Below are 23,919 nucleotides of genomic sequence, written 5' to 3' on the forward strand. Positions count from 1 at the left end.
CTTCCTTCCTAGGAAATCCCCCTATTGCTTACCAGGAAATTTCCCTGTCAGGTGGCAGGGTATTTCCCTCTCATTGCTTTCTAGGAAATTCCTCCTTACTTCCTGGGAAATGGCGTTTTTGCTTTCTAGGAATTTTCTCTCTGCTTATAGGACTTCTATTGCTTTCTAGGAAGTTTCCCTATGACTGGTGCTCCCCAGGAAGCAAGAAATTATTCCCCAAGAAATCTCATTCTTCCTGCCCAGGAAGTTTCCCTTTTGATTTCCAGCAATTTGCTTTTTTTGCTTTCTGGGAAATTTCCCCCTCTAGGAAATATCACAGTTACTTTCTTAAGAAATGTCACTTTTGCTTTACAGGAATTTCCTCCTTGCTTTCTAGGAATTTTCCTCCTTTGATTTCTAGGCTATCCCCCCTCTGGCCTTCAAGGAAGTTCCCTCATTGCTTTTGACAAGTTCCCAGAATCTTTTCCTCTTTGCTTTCAAGGAATTCCCCCTGGCGCTCTCAGGGAAATTCCTCCATCGTCTTGCTGTAAATTTCCCCTTCATTTTCCATGATATTTTACTGTAGCTTTCTAGGAATTCCCCTATTGGCTTCCACAAAATTTCCCTTTTGCTTCATAGGAAGTTTCCCCCAGGGCTTTAGGAAATTTCCTCATTGTGTTCTAGGAAATTCCATCATTCCATGAAGCCATGACAGGGGTGTATGGCACCACCACCAAAATGTATTTAAGGGCAATAAACACCACAATGCCCAAAGAAACTGGAGCCGCAAGAGCCAGGGTTGGGACAGGGCTGACATGGGACAAGGTACAACAGAAAAGGGGCTGGGGGGGTGGAGGACCCTATGCCAGAGGGACCAGGTAGGACACACAAGGAGTTAAGCCCATGCTGGTTGTTGTCCCCTGCCCAAGGGACAAGTGGCACCGGCAGGGAGGGGAGCAGAGGTGTGTTTCTGTGTATTTGTTTACTTTCATTTCTCAATACTGCAATCAATACTTATAGGTTTCTGTTAATCGGTGATTAATTAAGTTGATGGGAATTCTCCCATTTTAAACTCTTTATTTTTTTGGCCAGCTGCACCCTGCCTGGGGGACTCCCGCGGGGCCACAGTCACTACCCCCTGCCACCTCCCCATGCCCTCCTGACTCACGGACTTCTCCGAGCAGCTAGAAATCAGCCCCTGAGGGCACCAGCTCCAACGTGGTGGAAGAAGAGCTGGAGGTTTCATGAGGAAGAGTCAGTTTTACAAAGAGGTTTTTAAAAGCAGCCAAAAGGACAAGGAGAGCTTTCTCTCAACCTCAGCCCTTCACTGCACCACATTTTCCTCCAAATGTAACCCCAGAATACAAACCTGCACACACACACCCCCCCGCCCCCCACATCCCAGCTGCAAGCCACCCAGCTTCAGGAGGCCATCCTTGCAGGCAGAAGGGCAAGCAGAAACCCCACTACTTCTATCATCAAGGTTTCTTTTGAGGACCCTCCTTGTAAATCACAAAGCAGCAAGGAACGGGGCACCTTAAAAAAAAAAAAAAAAAAAAAAAAGAATCTTTCTCTTTTAATCCACCCAAGGGAAATCCAGAGCAAGAGCAGCATCACAGCACTACACACAGCACAGACATCTACCATCATCTTTGCACAGATTCCTTCCCAGATACACAGAGAAGTCATTAAGGAAAAAAGAAAAATAAAGAAAATTATTCACATATGCAAAGTGACAAGTAACAAAAGAGCTACAGAACAACTTTTTTGAAGAGAAAAAGGACACATCAAGGAAGAAGGCCCTCAACAGACAGATTTTGCAAAAACCTAACCCAAGAACATTAAAACAGAGGTGGTTTTCTTTTAAACATTAAAAACAGGGATTTTTTTTTTAATTAATTTAAATATACATTTGAAACATAAACACCAAGCAAGCGCCTGGAGAACAAAGCAAAAAGGAGGAATGAAAAGTGAATTCGACCAGTTTCATTTAAACACCAAAGTCGGGTGGATTGCACCAAGTGGAATAAATAATGGAGAAGATCACACTGGGTTGGTAGATCTCACACTTAAGATCGTTTAAACTAGAATTAATTACACAGCCCAAGAGAGTACTGAAAGGGGAAGTCCTCTGACAAGTGATGTCAGCCAGGGCAGCGTCCCTTTGACAGAGCAGGTTGTAGGTGTGGATTTGGCCCCTGGCACCCAGCAACAATCACCACCCCGGAAGCGAGCGGGATGACAAGTTTTTGTGATCTAGAGGACTCGACCCCATAATCATCAACACACACACAGCTCCTCGCTCGGGGTGGAGGAACCCTCTGCCTCTTCCACACCGTCCGGCTCCAAAAACATCCAAGTCAAACATCAAAGCACAACTAGACCTCGTGTTTTCACCCTGCAAGGTGAGCACACAGGCGCGGCATTTCTAATGCAGCCTCCCGAGGCGGGGCACCGCAGAAGCGGAGCAGGCACCTCCTTTCACACACCTGAGGCCAGGCTGGAAAAAAAACTAAAAAAAAAAAAAAAAATTAAAAAAAAAAAATAAAATCAGCTAATCTATACCTGCGGCCACCATTTTATCACCCCAGGTGTGGGCAGCAGGCTGAAGGAATGTAAGTGGTTTCTTGTTGTTTGGTTTTCTCTCCCCACAATCCCTGCATTAAAAAACAAAACAAAGCAAAACCCCAACCAAAAAAAAACCCGAACGAAAATAACTTGATCCCAAGTTCCTCTCCCTCCCCTGCCTGTAGCCAAGCAGTGAAGCACCTTCGGACACTTGTGTGATCCCACAGACATGTTCCCTACAGAGCAGATATCTCACCTCTGCACCGCACCTGGATGTGCCTGTGACAACTAGTTAGGAGGGACATCCCTTTGCTTTAAAACAAAAATAATTACAAAAATCAATAGTAACAATCCCCTTTCCCTTCCTCTGATTTCCAAGAAGTTCTTTTAAGTCCAATTTGGTTTTGAGAAAGGGAGATGTGAGAGTTTCCAGGCCAAGGAACTTGCCAGATCCAGCATCACCCCTGCTGTGTCTCCGGCGGCGATGAGATGAGCCCCTTTTGTGCAGTGCCTGCTCTTGACCCGGGGCCAGCAGAGCCGAGGAGGGGCTGAGGGGACACAGCTGCCCCTCCAGCTCCTCCTCAGATAGCTGGCTACTCCAGGACAAAAGAGGGGGACTGGGGCGGATGGAGGAGGGTTGTTATTTCTTTCCCATCCCTCTTCCTCCTCGAGGCTGGGAGGAGATTTCTGGGTCTGCAAGCCCAGTCTGTGCTTACCAGTGTCCTTAAGAATGACAATTTTTTTTTTTTTTTTAAAAAAAAGGGGAAAGAGAAAACAAAAAGATATGCATAATTAGGTGTTGTCCGTGGAAGGAGCGGGAGGGGGCAGGCTCCAGACTGAGACAGAAAAGGGACTCTCTCCCTCCCTGCGTTTGCTCGTCTGGAGACCACATCCCCTCGGCATCTCTGCACGAACTCTTTGTGCTGTTGCTCTGACATCAGTTGACACAGATGATGAACACGGGGAGGAATTCAGCGCTGCAGAGGGCAGGAGGGCACACGCAGGCGCGCCAGGGCTAGGCCCGGTGCTTGGGGAGCATGTCCAGCAGGAACTCCGCAATGCCGATGAAGTAGACAACTTGTGCAATGCCGAAGAGAGGAGCAATGACCAGGGCTCGGCAGTACGCCCCTTTCAGGAAGGCCATGGGCCCTTCCTTCTGCCAGATCTTCCTGGGGGGAAATGGATAAGACAGGTAAGTGCCCATCCCACCCCTCCACCACACCAAGAGAGCCTCTGGCCATGCCCTGGCTTTCTGCCTCCCTCCAGAGACTAAATCCAGGCAAGCACTGTCACCTGGCACTGCCTCCACAGCAGATCATCCTCCATCCCTCATGTTCTCCGTGAATGGCCATGCAGCAACATGCCCCATCCCTATGTCTGGCCAGGAGTGTCTGCCTGGGTCTGGATGTCCAGCTAAGACAACCCCATGCTTGCATCAAAAGGTGCCCCCTGTTCAAAAGCTGAGGCCAACTCCACCCTCAGTACGGGACACAGCCAGATGGCAAGAGACTCTGGCTATAACAGCAATACAGAAGCACAGCACCAGTGGTTTGAAACTCCCTTCATGTTCTGAAGCAGCCAGACCACAGTTTAGTAAGGGGTCAGAGGAGAGCGCGGCTGGGGACAGCCCACTCAGTGCTCCTGCAGCCGCTGTTCAGAGCGGCCCCGGGAGGGCTACGAGACTTAATGCTGTAGGATTTTCAGACAAGGCCTTGGGAAATACAACCACAGCATTGCCTCCCTTTGCAGAAATAAAATCTCAGCGTTATGACTGTTCGGGTTTGGACAGATGCATTTAAATATAAATACTATATTTACCTTGCTCAAAATAGGAGGAAGTTCCTCTTTTATATACCTATATATATGAACGGTATATATCTGGTCATAGATCTATAAATCTATATCCCTACAGATAGATAGATAGATAGATAGATAAAAGCACAGGTTTGGAGGGAACCCAAAACAGATAATCTGCTAGTTGGATCTAGAAGCTGCACTGACTGCCTGGCAGCAGCAGATATTGTACATCTGATGTGGTGGCCTGCTCCACAAGGAGTCTTACTTGGTGCAGTCCAGGATTCCTGAGTAGGTGTCCTCATTCACTCCTCTCTGCAAGGACTGCAGCCGCGTTTTGATCACTAGGGAGACAGGGAGACAGTGGTGAGCATTGGGAATGTAGCACACTCTTCAGTAGGCAAGAGCCACCCTGAGAATAAGGTCTTTGAAACACAGTCAAAATGAGACCACCAAGAACACGGACCATTTTCACGTATATATCAGCAAAATAGGGGAAAACAAACAAATGGATAAAGGAAAAACACAGCCACTCAAAACTTACACCTTCCCCTCACTGTGACCAAGGTTTCCAAGGCTGACTTAAGCTTTAAACGCTTCTAAATTCAGACAGCTTTCTGCAAAGTGGGAACTGATTTTCAAATACTCAACTCCTTCTGGAAGAAGTATCTAAAATATACAATGCTGCCTGTACATTTCTTCACACCTTGGAGCATGTGCAATGTTGGGGAGAGAGGAGTTACTTCCTGGTGTTTTTCACAGCAGAGAAACCAAGGTGGTATTTAAGGCAGATGCTGTGGAGCGGAAGAAAAGGCCGCAGATTTGAGGCTCCCCCTGGTTGTCCATGACCGTATGCATGTAAGTGGTCTGCATACTATCACTCCACATGGAAACATGCCTTTTCAGGAGCATGTTCACAGACTTTCCCACGAAGAATGACTGAAATGAATGACACCCTCTTCCTGATTTACCTAACAAGTACTGCAAACCTCTGTGCAAGCTGTGGCCAAAGGTATAGCTCAGCTACAGGAAACATTGTCTGAGCTGGAGTGAGCTCAGACAGCAGTGTACCTCCCGTACCTCCCTGTGTGCTCATGCTGCAAAGAGGCTGGCATGGTCACCCTCCTCCTCACCTAGCCCACTCATGGGCCTCTGACTCCTGTCACTTGGCACCAGGCCACCAGCACAGGCTACTTGGGACTTACCGTCACACGGATTGACAGCCACCGCAGCCGTACTGCCAGCCACACATCCGGAGAGGAAAGACACGTAAAACGGAGCCTTGACATTGGGGTCTTTCTGGCCCAGTTTGTTCAGGTTTGCAAACAGTGGGAAGTAAACAATGGAGAATGGGACATCCCTGCAGTGGGGAGGGAGGAAGGGGAAGAAAGAAGAACAAAGTCAGATGAGCAAAGTCAGAGCATGACACCAACAAACTGAGCATCAAAGGAAGGGCTGCAAGCATCACGCGTTGGCAGCACAGTCACAAGTGCAACCCAGACATCCCTGCTCTGCAATTACAAGGCAGACAGGAGCCGAAATGCAGCAGGGGCAAAACACACTCCACAAAGGACAACAGGCCCACGGGAGGCATACAGCCCCGCAGGGCCAATGGCCCCCCCCTCATCTTTCAACACTCAATCCCAGGACATTCAGAGGTCAATCGTTTTGTCCATTTTTGTTAATTACAAGAGGTTCATATTCTGTCCCCCATCCCACTAGGCATTTTTTTAGCTCTGCCTTTGTTAAAGCTGGAGGGAGGTCACTGTGTGAAAACCCAGGTAAAGAGTGACAAAGCAGGCACCAGTCCTTGCATCCAATATGCTCAACGGGCCAGAACCCGTTTCACACTCTGGAGACTCAGGCTGACAGTTCTGCTTTGCTAGCTCACAAGGACTTCTCTACAGTGTTAAAATATGGACCATGGGGGAGACAAAAACCTTCCACAGAACGCAGCAGAATTAAATCTTCCAGGAACAAAAAGGCAGCCTCCCTTGCTTCCCTGACCTTCCCTTCTTTAATGTGCAAAACCTGTGCATGGGAACCAAACCAAATCAAACACAGACCCCCTGAAGCCAATACACCCCTTTTGCAGGCTCATCCCCTGGATGGCTGGTGCTTTAGGTTCAAGACTAGGAACATGAGTGCCCTGTGCTCAAGCCCACGCCATCCTACCTTAGCAGCGTGGCTCCTAGGCCTTTGTAGAGTCCTGCGATGCCTTTGCTCCGCAGCAGCTCCCTTGTTATCTGTGTTGCCGTGGTGCGCGTTTCCACTGCTGGCTCCGCCGCCCCCGCCACAGAGGAAGAGGAGAGCTGGGCCTGCGCTGCCATCAGCTTCTTCTGTGCCGCTGGGGAGAAGCAGAGAGCGCACTGGTCTGCAAAATGCTCAACAGCAGCCTCTTGCTGCCCAGTGCCACGGGACGAGGAGGAAGAGGCACATCTCTAGCTGCACCAAAATATGCAGACTAAGGACAGCCAGGTGCCCTGCAAGGTTTTCCTCCCAGTCTACCCATCTCCCTCAGACTAAGACAACCCAGCTTGTCCCAGTCTCGGCTGCTGCCACACCACAACACTGTCTGCTGCACTCTCCTACCAACTGGTTTTACCTAAGCAGAAGCAGCCTGTCACACACAACCTCTGTGCTGCAGAGAAAAGGAGCAGGCAGATGACAGTACCTGCTTCCAGCTACGTCCCGGAGGCCCCGATAGGACAAACCAAATAGACATAATAAACAAGAGACCTTCAACAGTTCTGTTCTTTGCTTCCTTCCCTTGAAAGCAATCATTAACCTGGGGAGTTCCTCAGCCACATTTATAAACGCAACCTGGTTTCTCCCAGCCTTTTTCAAACCGATGCATTTCTGCTCTTTGGCCAGAAGATGGAGAGCACATCAACCTGTAGGCAATGCTCTGGCTGCCACAGGCACACCACGCAGAGAACAGGCTGTTCACAGCACCAAAAACCTCTTCTGAACCCTCAAACCATGGCTTAATTCCTTCAAGCATTTTAAAATAATACGCACAAAGGGGATAAGGTCTGCATTAAAAACAGCAAAGAGAGGAAAGAAAAAGTAAATCCATGATTATTCATGAATGCTACATCAAAGGAGAGATTAAAGGACAAATTGGCCCGTTTTCCAGGAAGGGCCACAAACATGGTATCTAACAGTGTCATGCCAGGCTCGTGGGGAACGAGGCCATACCCTGGGCTGACCTCTGGAAGAGATTAAGGCGACAGCAAACAGCTCTTTTCCCCAGTCTCCACACCAGACTGGTCTCTGTTCTGACCAGAAACGGCACATGGTGTTTCAGCCAGAGGGCTTGCACTCCCTCCTGTCTCTGCCTGCCAGCTCGTGCCCACCGCCCTGAAAGCCTGACCCCAAACCTCTTCCAAATCTAGTATGCCAGGAGAATTTTATTTACTGCTTCAGCTGAGACAACTACTGCTTTTGTCAGGAGGAAAAAAAACAACTAAAAAGCAGAGAGTAACAAGGGAGACAAGTCAATTGGAAAGGACACATCCCCTTGGGAAGCTGTTAGGCAGGTGCTTCAGAGCGGCAGAAGACAGAGAACAGACATCAGAAAACATGGAGATGGAGGAAGCACTACAGGAAAAGCACTGGCGGATGCTAATCTGTTCTTGGGTGCACAGTAACTAACAAGTTTTAATCCTCACAAGCTGACCACCCAGTCATCTTTCCTCTGTCTCTCCATCCACAGCATTTGCTGTTTCACTTGCCAAGCCTATTGCCTTGAGCAAAAAAAAAAAAAAAAAAAAAAATCCATCACCTTTTGTAACTGCAAAGCCAGATGAGCAAAGAGTGGGGGGAAATGAGCTGGGAAGAGGAGAAAATTCCGCTACAGCCTGAGATACCTCTGACTTGGGAGACCAGGTGGAAGGTTTTCTCCACTCATTCCCTCCCCTCTGCCTTGACAGCCCAGTCCCACCCCCTTTCCCCCGCCCGCTCAGTCCACAGGGAAGAGAAGCCCACGTACCAATTCGCCCCGCATCCTGCAGCTGGATTTTGAGCATCTCCATGGGAGTGGTGACAATCACCTGGCAGGTACCTGCACCGCAGCCCGCCAGCATCTCCCTCAGCAGTGTCAGCTTTTTCCTGCCCGAAGAAAAGAGAGAGAGAGTCAGTCAGAGGAGGTGGCCTGGAGTAACACTGGAGCAACTGGATTCAGGGACTCGGGGCACACTTCTGACCCTGGGGGTTACAGGACAAGCAGGCTGGGGGAACCTGCTAGGCTTGACAGTTCAGCATAGCCCAAGCTTGTCACCTCTGCCAGAATCACCTGGTTTGCAGGAAAAGACCCATTTTTCCCCCAGAAACAAAACATTCAGAAAAAGTCCCAAGCCCACCCAGAACAGCCCCAGACAAGAGCACACAACCACCTCCATCCCCAGGGAGAGAACGGCAGCGCTCTTCCATCCCAGCATTGCCCCCAGTCAGGGCACAGCCTTCAGAAAGAATATCGCTTCAGAGGGCAGCAGAGGACCCGAGTATTAACGGGGATAAGCAGCTTTCCTTCTGCCAGCCTAGTCCTTTAAACACATTCAACAACCCCATAAACAAGCAAACAGAGACCACAGGGCAAGGAGGCAAAGGGGAAAAATATTCAAGTTGCTGCTTTGGAGTTCTCAGACAAAAGTAAAATAAATAAACAGCAAACATGAGAGTCAGTGAGGCAGTTCCACTGCAGCTCGGAACTTCTTTACCTCATCAGCCTTTCCAAACCTGAAAAAAGTGGCCATTGCACTAAACTGGTCTTGCCTAAGGGATGGGATGGACCCCCGGCACTGCATCATTGTGCATCCTTGGCACTAGAGAGCAGGTATTATCAGCAACATGTTCTTGCCTAACAAAACGCAGCAATTCATAGGTCCCTCCATCCCAAAGCCACGAAACAGCCCAGCTAAGACTAAAAAGAGGAACTCAGGATGCAAATGCTCAGAAAGCCTCAATTTTTAGAAACTGATGAGATTTTAACCTGTAAAAAATCTCACCCTTCAGCACCAGAAAACACTGACTTGATAAAAAAAAAAAGCCTCTGATCTTGTCTTTTCTAAAAGGTGGGGCGGGGGGGAGCGTATATAAATCACACAGCCAGAGGCAAAGAGCCTCCTCTTATTTCTGTTTTAAATACAAGTACTATTTTTACTCTACCCAGCCCTGCTCCTGCAGCAATACCTCATCTTAACCTACTCAAGGCGAGCCCCCAGACTGTGGCAAAAGCAGTCCCACAATGATAAGCCCTATTCCCTTGCAAAACCAAGCCACACTCCCTTACTGGGGGGTTCACAAGCACGCACACCCAGCAGAGCTGTGGCACTGTGGGCCAGCAAAGAAGTTTCAGTGCCAACCCTATAGGAAAGGGAGAGGAGATATGCTGTAATCCTGCTGGCCCACCATGTCAGCTGGGCTGATTTCTCCACCTCTCATCTTCTCCAGGGAGGGTATCAGAGCAGGGGATTAGAGGCGCAGAGCCACAACGGAGATTACCAGCAACTAAATATAGAGCTCTCCTGATAGTCTGAAGGGAGGAACGTTTCACGCTCTCCCCTTTCCAAATTCCCCTATAGATGAGAAGCTGTAAGGAACAATCCCTCACGTGGAGTGACGGACACTGAAGCATGCACGGCAAGCTTTTCTGGAGATATGCAGGTATCAGGGTGTGCAAATCCAGAGGTCCCCCCCAGCACTGATACCTGGAGGTGGCCAACTTGTGGCTCTTGGGTGGCCCGAAGCACAGTGCTAGTCTCTGTGCTGCTGAATGCGGTCAGCAGGAAGGCTGCACAACTCCTAGCCCAGCCATGGGAGGATGTAAACCTCCCAAAGGAGCTAGCTCCCAGTCCCCCTCTACGGCACAACAGAGCATCTCCCACTCTACCAAGAGCCCTGGAGCATCCCTGGAGTACCTGCCTCCTGGCTGTCATCCAGAGTGACCACTTCGATACTCAGGTCAAAAGATGAAGATGACCTGCCCTATGTGTTCATATGTGGACCATTACCCCAGCCAACAAAAGTCAGCCTGGACTCCATGGAGCTATGCCAGTGTGACCCAGCGAAGGACTTATGTGCGTGGGTGTATTTTAGGGATGTCAAACAGGTACATCAAAAGCATCTAGAACAAGGGCTCTCAGCTTTTGGTTTGCATATTCTAGGAATTAGGGGGAGGCCAAGAAAAAAAATAGCTTAAGATAAGCAAACCTTTTGTCAGAAGGTTTAAAATTTGCCATACAGAGCAAATTCCCTTTTCAAACTCCCTTTGTAAAACCTTACCTGCACATGTGCAAAACCTGCACATAAAAGGAGTTTGAAAATGGTTCATCTCCAGATGACAAAGGGGTTTAAATATTTAAGGCACCACAGGCCTTATCCTCTGGTTTAAAAACTGGCATAGCTCAACTAATTTCAAAAGCTGGAACACCATCAAGGATCTGGTCCTACAAACGCAGAAACCACCTTTTATCACAGCAAGAAGGTGTTAAATATAACATAGACACAATAGCCCCAAATTCTGCACTGGCAGAAATCAGTCATTACACTTTTTAAACTGACATACAATTAATTACTGACAAATCAACGTCAAATGGGAAGGGGAGAACATTCATGCTCAATCTAAGAGTTTCAAACTAGAGCTGAAAAATAAGCAAGTTAAAAAGGAGGAAGCAGAGGTTTATGGAGAGCTTTTCAAGAGCAATGCATCAGTCCAAAGTTAGGATCTCTGAAAGCACTGGTATATTGATGTCACATGGGAGCAGAGTAGGACTTTTTTCAAGTTTATGAAAAATCTCAACCATGTAGAAGTTGACTGTGTTTGGGCAGGAACCAAAACCAGACATTCTGGAATAAGGATGACAAGATTTCCAAAGACAGGAAATCATTGACCTAAGGAAACATCCATATGAAGCAGTGTGTTCCCATTTACTACCCAAGAGGCTACTGTCCCCAGCTTGGACATCTCACTCAAAATAACCTCTGCCTCTAGTCTGTCAACCCAACAGATTGTAGAAAGTTCCCCAGGTTTCAAACCAGAGAGAGTCAGTTGCTTTCAAACAATTTAAATAGTGGGTCTTTGATACGGATTAGGGGAGCAACACGCAGGAGGTGTCCTTCAAAGGGAGGGCAACCTGTCTGCCACAGCCACACGGGGACATGCACACAAACTGCCAGTCAGTCCCTTTAACCCAACCCCTGATCTTCCAAGAGGGAACAACAAGCTCCTGCAACCACACTTCAGAAAAGCTGGAGCTATGATGCTGAGAAACACAAAAGAAAGTAAGTTCCCATTACAAGTTCCCTCTCGCTTCTAGTGCCAGCGAAAAATGCTTCAGACAAGCAAAACAAAACACAGATGTGGGACAGATCTGCCTCAAAGTAATGCCACCAGCAACCCGATCTAGTGGGAGGTGTCCCTGCCCGTGGCAGGGAGGTTGGAGCTAGATGATCTTTAAGGTTCCTTCCAACTCTAACCATTCTACGATTCTATGAGATGTTGCTCTGGCAGACATTACTCCAGGTATGGTACAACCTGCCTCTGGCTGCAGGAGCTCTGTGTTGCATGTTTGGACTAAGTCAAGAGAAAGGCGATTCTGTGTCTGCACCCATTATATCAGGTTTGCCCTGGCAGGAGATCCCAAGTGTTTTTTTTCCAATACAAATGTCTGTGGAAGTGAACAATGGACAGGGCAACACGGCTGGGCATGCTGAACACGGACATAACCCGTTTTTTGTCCCAAGACACATGCCTGGAATACACCCTCCTGGGTCTATTCTGTGATTAAACAGCCCATCTCTAGCTCCATCTAGATTAACAGCTGAACGTGCATTTACTTTCTGGCTGACCTTTGATATCTGTAACTTCAATCCACTATAATTCCCTGAGCCTCTGTGTGCTAAATAAAAGATTCCCCCCCAGACAGCTATCCCTGAATAGGCACAGTGAGATTATCAGCTCTTAACTGGCTCTTTCTCTAGGGGAAGGGTTGGATTCCCCCACCTACAAGTCCCAGTGGGTTGGATGAGGGTTATCTGCATTGAAGAAGTGTCTGGATATCCAGTAGATAACTACAGGAGATGCTGTGTTGGCCCAGAGAAAAGACCAAAGCACACCGTATGCAAGGAGACACTGCAGCTCAGCATCAGGACTAGCGGCAGCATCCCTCCTTCCTAAATCAAGAACCTCCCTTTACAGACTGTCTATGAGCATTTTGCAGCTAAAGGATCAACCAGGCCATGCAATGGCTACTTAAACAGATGCCACTGAAGAGATGGTCCACGTATTTTAGGAGAGCCTGAAAGAGGAGAAGATGAAGGAAGGAGCCCTGGAGAGACGTATCAGCTGGGACGGCAATGGAGAACAAGCTCAAGTCTCCCCATCTGCATAGTAGAGAAGGAAAAGTGCCTTCCTTGTCTCAGGATTTCAGTTGGCTATTTCTCTTCTCTGAGCAAAGCTACAAGGCAGGGGGAAGCATAAAGGAAGAAAATTTGTTGGCATCAGCAAAAACACAATTAACGCAATCGTGCTGGTCTTCTGAGCTGCTAAGTCAGCAGATTGCCAGCCTTTGCTCCAGAACAGCAAACAAAATGAAGGTCAAGATCAAAGAGGACAGGAAAAGCAAGGGCATAACACACCTTGGACAGGAGCAGCAGGAAACTCATCCAGGGACACTACAGAGTTTTTATGAGCCAGAAATCGCTTTTATAAGAAGCCATGAGACACTTTTTACCACAGCCAAGGCAGAGTATTTAACCAAGAACCTGAAAAATTAACAGCAAAACCTGGGAAACCCATGCCAAACACAACAGCTATCTGGCACTCAACACTTTGGAGATAAACGTGAAACCTTGTAGGACACTTTAAAGGGACTGGTTTTTTATGAAGTGTTTAATACCCAATTTAAAGAGGACATAAGAAGTAGGCAATACTTACATCTATCAAAGAGGCTTCACACACTGAGCACCCAAAAATTCAACAATGTACTTTAAACGCATGCTGATGTACTACCGATTTAAATCACTTTCTTAGCTTCATACCCAAGTGCTTCACATTCAAGTGCTTCACTTAACCCCCATGACTCCTCACATCCTCTGCTCTATTTTAACAGCAGCTGTGAGATCACGGGTCTCTCAACACATCCAGCTTCAGAAATCCAGAGGAGAAAAAAAATCCCATCTGTTTCCAGCCGCCTGAAGGTTCGAAGTTCCCCCTCTCTCGCGTCCTGCCTTCCCCAGCCACGTGGTCCAGCCAGCACAGAGTGCCACAGGAACAAGGACCTAGCTGAAGACTCTTCTATGGGTCACATCTTTTACTACTTCTCCTGAGAACTGCATGGGCCACCAGGCCAAAATCGTCACAAAATAATGTTTGATCTTTATTGCCTTTCTCTATCAGGGTCATGAGGTGCCCTTCAGGTTTTTCTGTATCCTGGTTTTCCTCCTTTCCTCCATGGCATAGCAAGGGGATTTCCATCACTCACACAACTCACCCCAGGCCTCCCTTGTTCCTAAAATGACCGGGACACCTTGGGAGGACCAACACAGTTTTGTTTCCTCATGAAACAAGAAGCTGCAGCAGTAGGCTGTCATAATGGTCTTGACATCAAAATAGAAACAGGCAAAGAAGCAGAAATCAAGCCCCATTAGCCTGTAAGCACGCATCCTTCCTGCATCAAAAGGAGGGGAAAAACATTGTACAGGCAGGAGTGACCCCCTGAGCTAGTCCCATGGGGGAGAGGGCTGCAGGAACAGACATCTCCAGACTCAAGGAGATGGGTGCACCAACAAGGGCATGAGATCCCACTGCCACAATATGCTACCTCCAGCAGCATCCAAGATCACGGCCAGGGAAAAGGGAGTCTAGCACAATTCTACAGTGATACATCCCCAAAATAGCCTCCCAGCAATTTGCAGCCAGGAGCTTCCTACCACACAGGTGTTGTTTTCAGTCAGGCCTTTCAAAAACAGGCTTTATGCCACTTTTTTTCCTAGCATTTTAAAAGCAAGTTCATTTCAACACTAAGTTTCTCAAAGGATAAAAAAAATAAAAATAATGCACACTAAAAGTTGTGTAACTTGAGGCTGTTTTGGGTCATGCTGGATTTGCCACACTCTCTCTGGTCCACGCGTGCTTCTTCCACTTGCACACAGAAGACACGCTCAGCATATTTTAATCAGCAAATACTGACAGAACATGCACGTTTTATCAGACAGGGATCTCCAATTCATGCAACACATCTCGAGCAAAGCACTAGAAGCTTGGCAACAAAGGCATTCAATGTCAAACAGGTCTAGAAGACTCTTCCAGCTCCGAGCCAGAAAAGCACCAGAGCATCCTTTGGGATGCTGGCCTAAGAGCACAGCATAGTATGAATGTATAGCAGATAGTTTGGCTTGTGCAAAAAGGACTTTGGTCCTTTTTTCAGTATCATGTTGCTGCTCCAGGTCACTGTAGTGCCAGTCCCATCAGCGCATGTGTTTTAGGAGAACAGAGTGTCTCACTCCTGGCAAAACTCTCTAGCTCTTTATTCTGAATCAAGCACAGCACAACATCCATGTCACGTGTGGATCTGCCAGGAACCCAGAAGTCAAACGGGAAGAGGTCTGGTGAAGACCTCAGCTGCTCATGGAAACAGCTGCATCCCACTTACCCAAACACCCGCTCAAAGCCCACCTCAGCACTGAGAGGCAGACACACACATTTGTCCCATGAGGAAGTCTTTACCTCTCATAGTGTGTGGCAGCTTGGCACCCTTTCATCTTCCCTGTACAACATACTAAGCCCTCACTTCATAAGTGGTGGCAAAGAGCTAGCTGTGCTCCTGTCTACTGCAGTATGCCAAGGCCCGCCACGTTGTCTGCTGCACGGATCAGACCCACATCTTGGTAGAAGTGAGGAGCAATGAGGACATCACCACCTCCCACTGTCTGAGCAGAGCGCAGAAGAGACACTATTTGAAGAGACAGAAAATCACAAACAGCTGCGAGCTGATGAGTCACACAGACATATGTTCGCTGCTACTTTAAAAGACTCCAGAACAAAAAAAATTAGGTACATGAAAAAGAGATCCTCAATCTGTGTCAGTCCACAATCTCCACTGAAGTTGTCAAGCTACTGATCTGCAGCAGTTGTGACTGACGTGGTATGTTATGGAAAGTTGTTAAACCAAGTAATTGTGGGATAGTCTTGCATTTTCAGTGAGGCTTTGCCCCATCACTGCTGATGGGAAGAGTCAGGATCATAACCCAAGCAGGCTGTTTTCTAACTACTATCACTGAGGAATGGAGAGAGTGCCCTTCACTGTCTGTCTCTGGAGAAAGGTCTTGGTCTGAAGGGAGACACAAGCGTTCTCCAATTTGCAAGGGAAATATCTTGGTGAAAACAGCATGAAATATTCGAGGTCCAGCCCCTCTCAACTGCTTAGCTATCAGCTTTTACTCACATTTAATTCACTTGCAAGCTAAACAGATAGTTTTATTCCTTCAGCATTTATTTGAAGGTCAGCTGCAAGTGCCCTTTGTCAATTCAGATTCACCATCTCTCTAAAACTATTTTCAAGCTGCAAAAGGACAAAAGGGATGCCAAGTTTGGGGTCTACAGAACTTGACTTGCCATCTGTTCAAGCCAGAAAGAGCATAACAGCATCCAATAGGGTGCTGAGGACAAGGGTCCTCCCAGCAGCTGTCTGAGCAGTGATCAGTGCCATTGGGTTCCTCTCAAATATTCTGCGTACAAATTCTGGATCTGCTAACCTTGGCTTAGATCTGGGACTATTTTTAGGAGCTCAAATAAAAAGCAATCATGCAGTGGAGTGCTTTTCACTTCCCATTTTAGACATTACATCCTTAGCCCGAATGTCATCACCAGCTAAGCTGTTCAAGGTCAACTCATATTTCAGTCATCACATCACCCCATTCCACCTTTGCCCTGATAACTCATCAGACTTGTCTCAAGAGCCGGTGTCTTTTAAGTGGAACGTGAAAGGTCTGCACCTCCTACTCACCCGTCTTTGGAGAGGTGATGCCGGAAGAAGTCATTGGCTGCCAGTTTGATAGCCTTTTCTGGTGTCACTAGAGTCAGGTTCACTGCAGCCCCTGGGTAAGGAAAAGAGGAAGAGAACATTCTTTATTCTCGTTGGAGAACGAGAGGAAAGAAACCACTAACTGGATCTTTCAGGAACGTGTTGTAAACTCCTGCTCAAAACCAAAGACTGATGAAGGAGAGCTCCCAATGCCCCAAAGGGGTTTAGAAACATGAAACACCACTGGAAATTAATGGGATTTCTGCTTTCCAACACTTTGGGTTTTTTAAAACATCCCCTGACGTGTTTCTACTCCATTTGCAATATGATTTTTGTAATTTCTTCAGCTTCACTACTACCTCCCACCATGCATACACGCATCCTCCTCTCTCATCCAAGGATGCATTCCTATGAATCCAGAAGGATGCAGATCAGACCTTCCAGATAGGAGTACAAGTTGGATTAATAACCAGTCCCAAGACTTTTGCAAATATTCTGTGATGCTGAGAAGCAAAAGCCCCACACCCCACCTTCTTGCTAGTGTCCCTGACCCACCACCACCAAAAGCAGAGCAGCTTGTTTACCAGGCAGCCCAGAAGAGGCAGAGACACTGAAAGTCCTGGAAGCTGGTTGAAGTCAACTGGCTCATCTGCACAGAAGCCAGCCAGCTCTTGACCAATCCCTGGAGTTAACTGGCTTCCCTTGTATATCACCACTGGGTGTCACCCTCAGAACAGCCACCGTTGAAGAGGCTTTTGGTCCAGCACAAGCTGCAGCGTGCAGAAATTCCCCTCTGAGCACCATGGCAAGGCTTGCTGGGGGACCTGGGGTGTAAACAAGCCATGGCTCCCCCACCACACGCTGGGATGCCCTTTTGTCAGGAGCAACAAACAGCAAATCCCTGTATTGTGCTTGCTACAATGAAAAGGTCTACGTGTCCTGGCTGGCTGCTGTGGGCCATGGACATCGGCATTAGTGTGATGCAGTGGCTGGGAAGGCAGCTTTCAAGCTGCCCTGGGGGAAATGGGGTGAGGGGAGGACCAGTCCCTTCTGAGCATACTGGGCTTTGCACCATTAGATTAATGGTCCAGAATATTCTCCTCCCTTTAAATCTTATGGCTCAAAATGTCCTCCAGTAGATGACCACAAGCTCTCCCTGCCTGCACTGAAGCATGCTGAGCTCAAAGCCGTCCAGAGGAGCTTTGCTTGAGACTTGCTAATGGCCTCTGAACACCTTTGCAAGGACAAAAGGTGTATCTTTGCATTTATGCTTGCTATAGAGATTTAAACAACTTGTCCCAAAGCTCCATTTTCCAAAGAGAAGCAGACAGAGAAGCCTGTGCTCCCACTAGGCTCTGAAGACCTGCTGGGGTTCATTTTCAGGAGGTTTGAACACAAGTTGACCGGAGCTATAAAGGCTCAACACACCTAAAGAAGAGCAACTCAGTCCTCTCTTGCTGAGGATGGACTCCCTTTTCTCTAAAAATTACTAAAGAATTCCTAAATTACCCATGGAAAGACATAGGTTTAGGGGGACTTTCCTCAGATTAGGAAGCAAAGTCACAACTGGGACTTCTCGGACCAACACAACTGGGACCAGGACACGGGAATCCTTGGCTCTACATCCTCTGCTCAGAGGACACAGCTCCATCATGAAGGAAATTTCAGCAAGAAAGAGATAGCCTTTGCTGGGCTGGGCACTTTTCCCCCCGCTTCCAACTGCCATGTTCAGGTTTTGCAGAAAATAGAGAGTACCACTGCCTTGTAGCAAGCTAAGCCAATGCATTCATTCCACACTGGCCATGACATCCAACAAATGCCATTATCTTCTACAGGAGCCAAATTAACTAGCCAGGGAGCAGGGCAACGTGCTCACACTCCTGGGTTTTTGCAAATTTAAGTGTACCAGTGATTGTGCTGCTTCATTTCATGTGCTTCCTACACACCATGTTCCTCCACCATGGCTCTTGCATGTGATGAGAAGCCACACAGACATGACCCTCATGCTCTACCTCCACCTTTTAGTGTCAATAATATCAGGATCTACAAAGCAAACCCACACAGCCTGATTTTTAAGTGGAAGTGGTTACCCGTGAAGTGGTTCCTCGAGTGCCAAGTTGTTGACAACTTTAACCCCACTTCTAATGGCTAGAAATTAAAACACCTGTACATTACTGACATGCAGCGTGAATAACCATTTCCTTGGAAAAATAAGGAGAGAAAAGAAAAAGAATAAACCCGCTACTTTAAGAAAACAAACTCCAAAACTTCAAGCAAGAAAGGTAAGGGAGAAGTATGTTTCTACACGCTGACCTCTTCCAGGAACCAAGAGGCTTTCACAGCAATTGCTCCTTCAGTTGAAAATAAAGTAGAGGGTAAACACACACAATATACAGAGAAAAGTTAATGAACCTGGGTTTTCTCCTACTTCTTTGATATTTTCAGTAAAGCTGCTTAGCAGAGAATGGATAATCCCTGTCCTCAATAATCCATAACAGCTTCAATTCACCGGAGGAGGAGAAATTAGATACTTCAGCTGCTGGCTGTATGTTTTCCACAGCGTTTTCCACCTTTTTACAAAATCTCACAGCTCTTCAATTCTAGCTATGCTAATGACGATTTCCCTAATTAAAGCTAACCTTTGCCTATAGGCAACGCTACGTGTACCAGAAGTAATGACAGACAAACAGAATGCAAAAACAAATTGCAATTATTAAAAAATAGAAAATATTTTGAAAAGAAGTACAGAAGCACTACAAATCAAATAGAGGCAAAACCAGTTGTTTGCCAACTGAACTTGTAAGTGCTCTCTTCTCACTGAGCCTTGGGTTTTATATATATACACCACCAGCAACCTACATAACAGGGGAATTGAGTCATCCCCAGTGCCGCACTGGTACACGTGGGAGGTATTATTAGCAGAGGCCAGGGAAGGCTGCCACACTACTGCAGCTACCCTCCAAACGTCATCAACAGCAAAGGACACTTCCCCAGCCCGATCTAGGCCTTCGGCTCCCACCAGGGCGGCTAAATGGCCGGTCTGCAAACAGCAGTGGGACTTTCCAGGACACAATCCGGTCGGACTGTAGCAAGGAGCAGAGACAGCACTTCTCCAAGGTTTTGTTCCTCTGGTGTCCACATGGTCCAGGAGCCCACAGGCACCACGGATTCATTTGCTTGACATTATGTCTGAAGGCAACATGAAGTCATCCCTTGAGCACGGACAGGGCTAGACAGCACCACCCAGCTTTGAGGCAGTGCTGCTACCTAGATGTTACGGAAAAAAACATGAGGAAAAAAACTTCCTCTGCTTCCTCCCCCAAAATAAACCCAAGAATCCCTGTAACTTTTGGGGAAGAACTTGCGAGAAACGTTGGGATTGCCTTATACGTCATACAACTCACTATGGGCTACTCGTACAGAGCAAGGACTGTCTGCCCACACACACCCCTTAAGAGATGATTTGCAGGAAAGCATCCTACCAGCTCAAGCCTCTCGCCTGTCCACACTGAGGAGCTTTGACTCACACATGAAGGAAACCTGAAGTCACACAGTGGGGATGGCTGCGCCCAAGCAGACCCTTTCTGTCCTCCAACGGAGGCCAAGTGTCCTGCAGAGATGACTTATGTGCTTGTGACTCCTCCATGGGGCACAGCAACTGCCACTTTAGCACACATTAACATATAATCCTCCCAATTTCGGCTTAAAGGCTGAAAATAAGAGCTTGTGAGTCACACAGCAACTTCTGCTGGGGAGCTGGGACAGATGGAGGGAGCAGGAACCAATCCCACCACCTGATTTCCATCTTCCCCTGTCTGCAAGGCTGAGCAATCTCTTTACCTTTTTCCCAGAAAAGTACTCACATTCTTCACAATCTTGGATGTATTTTACCCACCCCCCACCTCCCCCAACCTTTCCCCAACAAGGAGGGAAAGGCTGTTAATGTCAGCTCACAAAATTGAGGCACAGAGACCAGGACTGCTGTACTTGGAAGACTCACCTTTGCACTCTGGCTATGCCGAAATATCTATGAATTTCTGGAAGGAGCTGGAGCTATTCACAAAAGCCCTCTCCAAACCCAGCTCCCCATTTAATAGTCAGAGATGACAAGTAAATTCAAGCCACTATCAGCTCCCTGAACAGAGGTTGTACAAAGTTAGAGGGACACAGACCAAGCTGACCAGACTCAGTATGGCTGGGAAAAGCAAGAGCTATACAAAACCCTCTGCACCCTTTGAGATTTCTGCTTGGGAGTGAAAAGTGACCTGGAGATGCACATCCCCTCCACCACCCTGCGCCTTACAGGACTGAGCTGTCTCTCCCAAAAGCCCTGACGGGTCCTACAGTCTCCCCTGTAAGTTTCCAGGAACAGCTTCTTCCTTCTGCTCCCCAGCAAGCAGCCTGCCACTGCATATTTACAGCCAAAGTTAATGCAGGCTCCTTTCTAGCTAGCAACACAGAAGCAGCCAGCTTCTGGGAAAAATCTAGGGGGAACACGTCACTGCTAGCATTGAAGATGGTGCTTGCCAGTGTTCCTCGGGGTTATTTGTCTTGTTGCCTGCTCCCAGGAAAGCTGGCGTGAAGCAGCCAATCCATCCCCGGCATTCACCCCACTCCCCCGAAACGCCCACCAGCAAGTTGGGCAAGAGACGCTGCCTCAACAGCCAGTGCCTGCTCCCAGTCCTGCCAGCCGCAGTGTCTGTGTTTCCTTAGAAGCTATGGTAGAAGTGGCAAAAGATGCTACTGCTGCCAACAGCAAGGCGCCAGCATCTCCGGACTCCCACTTGAAAAAACAGAGCAAGGACTCACATAATCAAAACAGTACTTCAGTCAGGCTTTATCAGTGAATGAGTGCCACAAAGAATGCTATCTGAACGTCTCAGAGATAAAAACTGCATATTCAGGCAATTGAATACCAGTATATAAAATGTACCAGAGTTCAGTGTCAACTAAGCCAGTGGGACTGTGCTGAAAGCCAAAAAGGTATTCCACTCTGCTACGAGTAAAGTCAGAATTTGGCCTGCTGTTCCCCTCTCCTCAAAATCTTTAAAAAACTTTCAAGGATTTTGTGTTTAAACTAGAAAAGGTGTAATGTCAATTGAGGAACTCATTGCTGCATCAGACAGCCTAAGCCAAGGAGCCAGGAGATTTCTTGCACATTAGCAGACAAAGACCAAACAGCTGAAGCTCCACCACGAGCCCACCTCCGATTTTCTTGCCACCCCAAAGAAGTTTTTTTCTGGGGGCAGGTTATTTTTCCATTTTTTTTTTAAATTGCAGCTTGTCTTAATGCTTGAACAGAGCACTCAGGCACACTTGAGAGACAGCTAGTTTTGGAGACAAGCTACTAACTAAATGGGACAGCAGGCCTGACTATGTTGGTGGTGGGCTTTGACATAAATTCAGTCATCAACACCAAAGTAAGACACTTCAAAAGGTTTGCTACTGCCTCTCTGACAAAAGTTACAGTGCCCAAGCTGGGAAACACACACATACGGTCCTGAAACAGAGTCCATCAGCTTCATCAGATGAACTTCAGTAAACAGTAAGGTTTAACACCAAAACAGCCATGGGGAGGACTCAAGCTCTCAATGGCGGAGAGCTGGGCAGACACCTGGTGTGGAGGAGTTTATTTTCAGAAACAGCTGCATCTTTCAACATCTTAGGGTATCGCTAGGTTATTGCTTTATATGACAGAAAATATTGGCTTTTCCTCCCACTTACGCACCAGCGCTTCCAACGCAAAAGCTGCGCTGTGCCTGACTCAGCTTTACTTACCTCTGTACATGCCAAAGTAACCTTCCGACCGAATTGTTTTAATGAGGCAGTCAGACCTGCAAACAAAACAGAGAGAGATAAACCACAGGAGCTCAAAGGTGGGCGAGAGCAGAGAAAAAACAAAACAAATCTCTTGGAGTGGTTTTCATTTACGACCTGTCAGCAAAACCCTGAGCTGAGAAGGTCAGCCATTGAATGCACCATTGTTCAGGCCTGAGTCCAGTTTCAGCCCTTAATACACCGGGGCTTTGAAACCCCCAGCTCACCCGGCACGCGCTGTCTGCTTTCTAGCAACACAAAAAGGAAAAGTGTCACTGCAAGGGCTGTTTATCCAGGGTGCCCTGTGGCAAACATGCATGAGATACTGTAACAAGCAGATCCTGATGCGCATATTTTTATTTCCCTTCCAGAACTGGATTTAAAGGGGGCCAAACCCCCAACACTGACTTGCTTGACTTACTCTGTGAAATTCGACACAAGGCACATAAACACTAGATGACCTGAACACTCGGTCATCTGTGACCTCCCACGCAGATTAAAGCACTTACTTTTAACACATCGGGTCCCACAGCAGGCAATGAGCACTCAGGCTCTTGCCCTGGGAAGAGTGCGGCAGGGTGCCATGGAGGCCCGCTCCAAGGGGAAAACTGTCACCTCCTTTTTTTCAACTACATTTACTGCAAATCGGAAAACTGTGCAGGGTGCCGGAATTGTCCAAAGCCTTTCAAAGGCACAGACACACACCTAACAAATCCAGAGCGGCAGTTCAGGAAGGCAGCGCAGATCCCCTGGCAGAGTTTCCCTCTCTGGACTAAAGGTTGCTTTGGGGTCTTTGGGAAGGGACAGGTACTTGCCATGGCCACAGGGGAAGGGAGAGGTGGACATGTACGCATGCATACATAATTAAGGAACAAAAGGCTCTTTTAAGTAGTAATAACGGAAGCATAGCTGGAAAACAAGAATACATTTCTAAGAGATTTGGCAACACAAGAAGTGAACTTCATCTCCGCTTTGTAGTAGGGCTGAGGCGGGAGAGAAGGAAACAGAGAGTTCCCTCGAGGGTTTTATGGCCCTACTTAGGTCAAGACTGTTCTAGGGTACCCTGCGTTATTTGTGAAGAGCCCATCCTGCATTGCTGCCAGTCACAGCAGCAAGTTTCCCCTCTCTGCTGGGACCCCCTGCAACTTTTGGGACTCTGTCTTTCACGCACCCCACCCCAGCTCCTGCAGCTTGCACACACCCATCTTGTTCTTGGGAGCAGCCCCCCCCAACACATTTGCAAGCCTCAGAAATCCTGGGATACCTTTCTCTTATCGCTTCCATCAAGCTCTTCCACCACAATACTGGAAGCAAGGCATTTCCCCCGAGCCAGCTGTGCTGCTTTGAATAAGCCACAGCAGAGGGGAGCGGGAAGAGCTGCTCCCCGCCACACTCTGCTGCCTCACCTTAAGGCTTACACGTCACTCCCAGCCCCCCGAGCTGCAGCAGAGAGAGACTGAGCCGAGGCCATGCCCAGCTCCCTTCTCTCCCTGGAAAACAGAAACCAACAGCCAACTAAAGTTATAGATAACACACCCAGAGCAGCATGGCCCAAAAGCCCAGCTCTCTCCAGCCCCCAGGGCTGCTCCAAAGTGTCTCTGGCTCTTTCAAGGGAAAGGCTCCCCTGACGCCAAAGGTCTCTCAAGCTGAGCAGAAGCAAGGCATGCTGTCTTAAAGCAAGACAGCCAAGATTTTACATGAACTTGCTCCCCCTGAACTGGAGAGCTCAGACAAG

The 23,919-nt window shown here is 47.8% G+C and overlaps 1 protein-coding gene across 3 annotated transcripts in view; it reads right to left on the reverse strand.

The window, feature by feature from the left end:
- Positions 1–1,535: 1,535 nt before the first annotated feature.
- The window catches only part of SLC25A22 (solute carrier family 25 member 22), a 52,388-nt gene continuing 30,004 nt past the window's right edge, over positions 1,536–23,919 (reverse strand). For all 3 annotated transcript variants that reach the window (XM_074585597.1, XM_074585598.1, XM_074585599.1), the window contains 7 exons: positions 22,146–22,201; positions 16,350–16,440; positions 8,336–8,454; positions 6,517–6,688; positions 5,547–5,701; positions 4,610–4,685; positions 1,536–3,716 (listed from right to left, as the gene is read on the reverse strand). In XM_074585597.1, coding sequence (XP_074441698.1) covers positions 3,563–3,716; positions 4,610–4,685; positions 5,547–5,701; positions 6,517–6,688; positions 8,336–8,454; positions 16,350–16,440; positions 22,146–22,201 — 823 coding nt within the window. In that variant the 3' untranslated portion in view covers positions 1,536–3,562. The remainder of the gene's footprint in view (positions 3,717–4,609; positions 4,686–5,546; positions 5,702–6,516; positions 6,689–8,335; positions 8,455–16,349; positions 16,441–22,145; positions 22,202–23,919) is intronic.

Source organism: Larus michahellis, chromosome 4, assembly GCF_964199755.1.
Source record: "Larus michahellis chromosome 4, bLarMic1.1, whole genome shotgun sequence".
In the NCBI taxonomy this organism is placed as follows: domain Eukaryota; kingdom Metazoa; phylum Chordata; class Aves; order Charadriiformes; family Laridae; genus Larus; species Larus michahellis.